Consider the following 8,145-nt stretch of genomic DNA (forward strand, 5'->3'; position numbering starts at 1 on the left):
TTCTGCATATTGCATATTTTATTTAAATGAAGGGTAATCTTACTGATTTTTAAGTACCTCTCCCCCCCCCCTAATTTTCCATAAAAGTCATGGAAATTTTCTGGAAAAGTCATGGAATTTCATTCCGGGAAAAGCGTATAAACCCTGAAAAAGCGCTCCTAGGTGGCTCCCAAAGTTTATGTCGGGCCCAAAATCTAATGAGCAAAGTTCATGTATTTGTTAAACATTTGTGCTAGATTTCATTAAAATTTAACAATGAATGAACAAACAACCCGACAAATTAAATACAAAGTTGTAGATGGTAAACTTGAAACTATCTTCACTTGTTAAACAATAGATATCTATCTGTTGATACAGATGTTGAAATATTTGACCATGAGGTCATTTTCCCCCTCTGAATTCCAGATAAGGGAAGCAATATTTACATTCTAGAGGAAATGCATACGTTTTCTCAGCACACGGCAAGGAATAATGTTTTCTACCCTGTTTGAATTTGAAACGAGGAAAAGGGCTTTTATTCAGACATGGAAATCTCCTAGCCAGGGGCTAGAGGTAGTTATGATAAAAAGGTTCGTACGTTTATCTTATATTATAAGAACGAGATCCATTCACTCATTCACATTTCATAGTTCACACACTGATCGCTCTATCTCTAGAACCACAACATGATGATACAAATTTCTTGACCCCGCCGGGAATCGAACTCGGGTCTCCCGCGTGCAAGGCGAGCGCAGTGACCACTACGCCATGGGAGCTGACTTATCTAGATTTGTGCACAAAGTATCCGCAAGAATCACCCGAGTCCAAACAGATTAATGATTTAATTAAACTGAACTGGATTCTAGAGATTCTGGTTCACATTATGACCCGAGATACCAACAGGTGCGAGAGTAGATATGTTTCCATTGCCAAGACCGTGTAGAAGGATGAGTAGACTTTGTAATGTATGTAAATTGCTCAATTGATTAATATTGATAAAGATCTGATATGAGATTCCAGTGACGTAGGATGGAAATCTTCTATTAGTGGGGGTTATTATCTTGACCATAACAAAGGGTCTTGGCAGCGCAAGCTGAATCGACCAGGTCATTCATTTATTGAAGTAAAATTTACAAATACAAAATAAAAAGAAAAAAATCTGGTGTGAACATCACACGACTTTCCTTATCCTATTGAATGATGCTTATTTGAGTGTTCTTTTACCCTAACTTTTACAATATCTCTAACCGATTTGTCGCTATAACTGAAAACCGCCAAAAAACGGTCGAAATGTCGAAATCTGTCCAAAAGCGGTCAAAATACCGCCAAGCGCAGCAACCATCTCAACAAAACGTTTTGTGTTGCATCCTTATCACATTTGTGAACTATACATACCAAATTTCAAGTCTCTAGCTTATACCGTTCCCGAGATATTGTTAAATTACACCGAAAACCGCCAATTCTATGTTTAATTAAATCAATGTAAACTTCTGTTATGTTCCACCAGATATTACACTCGGCAAGATGCAGAAAATTGCATGAGGTATGTGAATGGTACACGACTGGATGACAGAATCATTCGGACAGATTGGGATGCTGGATTCATTGAAGGACGACAATATGGACGAGGGAAACATGGAGGACAGGTGAGTGGAAAAAAAAACCTAAATTTAGTGGAAGGTTGGTAGTTATTTGCCATTTTTAATCCTTCTCAAGGACCATTTAGAGAGAGAGAAAAACATTGGACCTAGTATCCCTTCAGTTAATTGACATTTTCAAAGTACCTACCTACTAAAAATACCATTTTTTCTTAAAGGTTACAGTCTCTTGAAAGTAACTTTTTTTCTGCTTCTTTTTTTTTCAAGAGGAAAGTTCTTTGTAATAGCCCTGTGCATTAACTCACCTGTGCTTTTTCATTTACAATCAAGTAAAGATTTTCACAACTTGACTGTGTTATTATCTATGTCCACAGGTGAGAGATGAATATAGAACTGACTTTGACGGAGGCCGAGGAGGTTACGGGAAAATTGTTCAACAGAAAATACCTGCCGGAGTCTAAAACTGTGGATGTGTTATTTCATCTTACTTCCTTACTATGAAATTTTTGGTCATTTGGATATTGGTAATAGGTCATTTGAATAGGTACTTGGGAGATAGTCATTTATATTTGAGAGTATCACATCAATTCATTACATCACTTGTCTTTTTAACTTGTAATTCAGCCACAGGTTGCTTCTGACTCATTTGTCCTTAAAAGGCTGAGTGCACCCCAAAATCACTAGACTAGATGAAAAAAAAAAGAAAAAAAGATAAAAACAATCATAATAAATATGGAACTTAAATACAAAAATGTGTCTCATACCAATATCAATTCCAGTGATGGGGGAGGAAATCTGATTAGCTTCCAGAAGATCTTCAATCCATAAAATGTAATTCAATCGCAAAGGTAGAGTTGGTACAAGTCGCATTGGAGGAATCTCAACATTCAAGCCAAAGTCTTTGCGGAGCAGGGTGGTGGTGAAGATTCTCAGAGCATCTGGATTTTGAAAGTTGAACTTCAATTTACCCGAGAGTTCCTGGAAAGAAATAGAAAGTAGAAAACATATGTACATTATGTATTTAGAAGAGGGATTTGTAACAAAAGAGATTTTACTGCCTCAACACCAAAGAGATAAGGAGAAAAGGGTAGAAGAAAACCAGCCATTCCAAGAACAAACCTTATCTGTTTGGGATAATTTTTATTTCAGGCATCAGGCATGAATCAAACCAATGACCTAGTGCTTACAAAGCAGGTTGAGATTTTACTGCCTCAACACCAAAGAGATAAGGAGAAAAGGGTAGGAGAAAACCAGCCATTTCAAGAACAAACCTTATCTGTTTGGGATAATTTTTATTTCAGGCATCAGGCATGAATCAAACCAATGACCTAGTGCTTACAAAGCAGGTGTGTTACTTTCCAAGCAAACTAGACTGGCTAAGAGATTAATAATTTGTCTGATTGGTTGATTTGGACCTTCAGAAAGTCATGGAGTCCAAATAATCACAAAATGTACTGACCTGATGTAAGTGTTTCCGGAACTCTGGATATTCAATTGCCAACTGTTTAAAATCCGGTGGTACTCGGTATTTATTCCTTGGATGCATGAACTTGTTGAAAGACATGATGATTAGCTTATACGGTTTTTAGGTAGAACAGGGAATAGGATTTACATTTACAGCTTGGGCATTTCCCTAAAATAGTAAAAATGGACAGAGGGACACCAAAGTACCAAACGTACAAATAATAACATCAATCAAAGGAACAGCACCATTATTAACAGTTTTATTATAGCACGCACATGTAACTTTTTATTTATATTACGGTGTAATAATTATAGTCTTTTATGGAGCTGATTTTTTCTTCCTTCTTTATATCTTCCTTTATTTCTCTCTTTCTTTGTTCCTTCCTTACCTTCCTTTTCTCTCTCTCTCTTTCGTTCTTCCTTCCTTTCTGTCTTTATTCACTCCTTTTCTTCCTTTATATCTTCCTTTCTTTCTCTCTTTCTTTGTTCCTTCCTTACCTTCCTATTCTCTCTCTCTCTCTTTCTTTCTTCCTTCCTCCCTCTCTTCCTTTTGACGAAGAACTCTCAAAAGTACCACTTGGTAAGTGAAGATTGGTTTATAATGCCTAGACGATTTTCCGAATTCAAAACCCGATAACATGATGATTTTGCGATGACTGCCTTGATATCTTGATAAGGATGAAAAGATCAATACATGTTTTTTGATTAAAAGCTAATCTGATGGTTTTATGGTTTTTGATTGTGAAAATGATTTCTAGGTCATGGTAAACCGAATCTGATACCAAGTGCAGTGGAACCCTTTGAGAGTTTTATGGTCATATCAATCGGAGTTTAAACTCTCCTCAAGTTTAACTCTTGGATTAAGGAATCTTATTGGCTGAAAATTTTGAAATCAACCCATCAGATTGGTTAATCCAAGAGTTTAACTTAAACCGAGTTTAAACTCATTGTGTGACCTCGACCATTAGACTTTCAGGCCGAACTGTCAAATTTTTACTTTCTATTACTACAGTATAGCGGAGCTATACTAGTAATGAAAGTATTGTTGTAACTTATGAGGTAATTTTTTCATTGCTATCTCTCTTTTTTTTTTTTTTTTTTTTTTAGTGGTTTTAGACAGAGGGAACTGTAACTTCTATGGTCTTATCGTCCCGAAATCGAAGAGAGAAGGAAGACAGGATAGGCGGTCTAAAAAGAAACAAAACTTTTTCCAACATGAAAAAAAATCCGAGGCCTCTCCAATAATGATGATATTCGAAGCACATCACATACGTTAGGTTAGTACTCGACTCTTTTGTTGAAATGTTCTCTGCATATGGTTTCTTCTTTATTCTTCCAAAATCCCACGAGATCTCACTTCTCTTTTGTGTGTTGGCGTAAGTGAACCATCAGCAAATTCTCGAGTCAGTTCAATTCTAATATTGAGGTCTTTTATGCCTTTATCATTGACGTGTTTTTTTTTCCTCCAATGTCCTAATATGACGTCCTGGTACTGATATGTTGAAGATCAGGGGTTCTTAACCTTTTGCCAGTGGTGGGTCACTAATACCAATTCTTTGCACACTACTTGATATTATTCTTCGCGTTAGATCACGGTGTCGATTCCGGCCTGGGGCCAACTTTATCTCAAACAGATTAGGTTCGTTCTCGGAACGGCTGGCTGGCTCCTACCTTGTCCCTCTCTTCGATTTCGGGACGATAAGACCTCCGTTGTTACAGTTTCAAGTACCTACTGTGAACCACTCGTAGTCAGTGGACCCCAGGTTAAGAACTCCTGGTCTAGATAATAGTGTACTCTGCAGTACTGCTCGTAGGAAATTTGTTTTTACTAACGACAAAAAGTGTTTTCCAAAACAATATCAGGGAATGCTCTTCCAACCTTGAGCATGAAGATAAACAAAGTAGGGTCAAACTCTTTGGAAAAATCGCATCTTTAGTTTCTATTCCTAAAGCTATGTCCACAGTCCACACATAGTCGACGGTCGATCCACATCGATCGATTATTTATCGATCGACGGCCATCGACTATGTGTGGACATAGCTTTAGAAACAACAGAGACGATTTACTCCAAGGGTTTTTATCAGTTATCCAGCGAAAGAAATTGGAGTTGACAATCAGTGGTTGTAGTATTTGGATCCATTTTCCGTGACATACCTACTTACCTATTTGTATCCATGGTGAAAAGTTATTATACATATGACTTAATTTCTTTCGTTCTTCTTTCCTTTCTGTCTTTATTCACTCCTTCTTTTCTGTCTTTATTCACTCCTTTTCTTCCTTCTTTCTTTTTATCTTCCTTTCTTTCTCTCTCTCTTTCGTTCTTCCTTTCTGTCTTTATTCACTCCTTCCTTTCTGTCTTTATTCACTCCTTCCTTTCCGTCTTTATTCACTCCTTCTTTTGTCTTTATTCACTCCTTCCTTTCTGTCTTCATTCACTCCTTCCTTTCTGTCTTTATTCACTCCTTCCTTTCCGTCTTTATTCACTCCTTCTTTTCTGTCTTTATTCACTCCTTCCTTTCTGTCTTTATTCACTCCTTCCTTTCTGTCTTTATTCACTCCTTCCTTTCTGTCTTTATTCAATTTTTGGATGAACATGTTTCAAGTAAATTGTGTATGTGAGTTATGATAGGTTTTTGAAGGAATATACTGTGCAAATGATTTAGAGAGCTGAGGGAGTCTGAGTATATTATATATTGGTCCGGTTAACCGGTTAACCTCATTCCGTTCTGCCTTGTGAGGAGTAGCTACTTGGTATTTGGAATAGAATTACCTTTGTTGCTCCTTTTTCTGTGATTTCTATATTCAAACTCGTCACAAGTGTTATTAGATTTTTTTCGACCGCATTTCCTTATGCAGCTTTCGGTTATGTTTTGTAGATATGCTCCATTATATTTCCCCTCGTTTTTGTTTCCATTTTCATTAATTTTTTATTAGTTTTATATTCTATTCAATTTACATAAATTCCATTTTCTGCTCTGCAAAGGGTAGCTCTAATACATAAGTGCATGACTCGAATTTATAAATGCAAATTTTCCAGTAAGGTTTTCCTTCCATATCGTCCATCGTCCATTTCGTGATATCTTTCCCATTCAATGTTCAGATTCTCCAGTACAGTCCTTGTCTTTATCTAACTTGTGACTATTTAAACCTCGACACTCAAACAAATCTTCCTGAAATCAGAAATGAGTAAAATCCATCAAAAATAAATTCAATGTTCAGATTCTCCAGTACAGTCCTTGTCTTTATCTAACTTGTGACTATTTGAACCTCGACACTCAAACAAATCTTCCTGAAATCAGAAATGAGTAAAATCCATCAAAAATAGGTAGTGCCGTGATTAGCGTTGTGGACTTCGAGTTCGAGTCTAATTTTTCAAAAATAGGTAGTGCCGTGATTAGCGTTGTGGACTTCGAGTTCGAGTCTAATTTGTCATGAAACATGAAATTCAACAAAAATGTCAGAAATGCTTTAATGAAGGAACAAAATTTGATAATAACAGCTCACAGTATTCATGCTTAACACCATTAAAAATCAACATCCGCCTCAAAGATCAAAAATAGGTTGTGCCGTGATTAGCGTTGTGGACTTCGATTTCGAGTCTAATTTGTCATGAAACATGAAATTCAACAAAAATGCTTTAATGAAGGAACAAAATTTGATAATAACAGTTCACAGTATTCATGCTTAACACCATTAAAAATCAACATCCGCCTCAAAGTTAACATCATTAGTCGGCACTGATTGTTTCAAAATTTTATTTTCAATGTGGATCAACATCAGCTTTTTGTCTATCCAGGCAAGTTTTTTATATTTGTTGTTTGTTTCAGCAACAAGAATCTTCCTTTTGCAAAATTTTATGAACTGTTACCTTCATAAGAATAAATATGATGTATAAACCTTGTTTTATGTAGACAGCCTCGTGTGGTAGGTAATAAAGCAGAAAATTTTATATTAAAATTTGAGTTTATTCGTCAAATATTAACCTTTAAAATAAGTGCCTCCCTGGAAACGGTGAGGCTAGACCAGATCCTGCCCTGAGCCTTGAGGTTGGCGTTCATGTTATATGCAAGGTTAGGGTGTAGGGGGAACATGAGTTATGCTCCTGCTATGAATTTTTTACTGTTCGAATTTGCTCGGAAAATGCAGTAAAGACGTCTGCTTCTAGCTTAGCATTCTTGGGTCTTACCACACATTTGACAAAATTTGGTGTTAGTTTCTTCTTAATACATACCCCAAGGAAGTATAAGTCAGCATGCAGCAGTGCTCTCTTAGTTATAGCATCCATGTAACTGCTTTTCAATCTACTAATAGGTAGTTTGATAATCTCTTGGAGGGTTTCAGCAGTCATTATATATAAGTTCTGTGGGTCAACTTGAAGTTCTGCAAAATATATATGCCTTTTTGGTTCTCCTTATCAAGTCAATATGTTTTTTGTTATTATTTTGTTAAATGTTAAATAATAATATCATCCGTAAACAATTTACTTTCGCAATAAGAAAGTGTAATTTTTCTGATTTGGTTTAATGAGTTTCAAGATTGTCTGGACGATTCTGCATTTATAGAAAAACAAAATTCCCGTAAAACCAAGCGTAGGTCAGATAGCAAAACCTAATAATGAGCAGAATGTCCTTTGAGCTTAGAGTGGTATCATGTAAGCCTGGTTAGCTTGGTGGGTAGCACTTCTGCCTTGTAGGTCGCGGTCGCGGGTTTGATTCCAGCCCCGGGCGGATTTTATCCTGAACGGCTTTCTCCTATCCTGTCTTCCTTCGAGTGGGAAAATCGGGCCTGAGATCACACTAAAGTGTTTGTTCAAAGTGGTTCACGCAGAGAGGAATGGGTTGCGAAATAACTTTAGGGTGACTTAGGGGGAAACTTTTGCAAAGGCTACAGAAGGGTTATTTCTAATTTGCGCCGAGGGGTTGCTGATGTTTTCATCTGTAAAGTTCCCGTGGGGGAATGTTGTTACAGGGATGATAATGTCAAGTGAGATGCTATATAGCATTTCCCCCGCCAGACATGTCTTTAAAATCTCCTTCGTCTTTCTTCCTCCTCCTCTTCATCTTCTTCTTCCTTCTTTCTTCGTCGTCTTCTTCCTCCTCCTCT

The 8,145-nt window shown here is 36.9% G+C and overlaps 2 protein-coding genes across 2 annotated transcripts; one reads left to right on the plus strand and one right to left on the minus strand.

The window, feature by feature from the left end:
* Window positions 1-1,466: 1,466 nt before the first annotated feature.
* LOC103507228 (nuclear cap-binding protein subunit 2) lies at window positions 1,467-2,254 on the plus strand (the record flags this gene model as incomplete). The annotated part of the gene is made up of 2 exons (XM_017443231.2): window positions 1,467-1,625; window positions 1,952-2,254. Coding segments are annotated over 2 exons (246 nt in total), but the record flags the coding sequence as incomplete, so codon positions are not given.
* LOC103507229 (U6 small nuclear RNA (adenine-(43)-N(6))-methyltransferase-like) lies at window positions 2,062-3,367 on the minus strand. Its single transcript, XM_026822153.1, has 3 exons — window positions 3,037-3,367; window positions 2,297-2,555; window positions 2,062-2,072 (listed from the first exon to the last, which is right to left on the minus strand). The coding sequence occupies exons 1-3, from the start codon at window positions 3,139-3,141 to the stop codon at window positions 2,062-2,064; spliced, it is 375 nt and encodes a 124-aa protein (XP_026677954.1). The 5' UTR covers window positions 3,142-3,367.
* Window positions 3,368-8,145: the final 4,778 nt, after the last annotated feature.

Source organism: Diaphorina citri, unplaced genomic scaffold (assembly GCF_000475195.1).
Source record: "Diaphorina citri unplaced genomic scaffold, Diaci psyllid genome assembly version 1.1 scaffold299, whole genome shotgun sequence".
NCBI lineage: Eukaryota > Metazoa > Arthropoda > Insecta > Hemiptera > Psyllidae > Diaphorina > Diaphorina citri.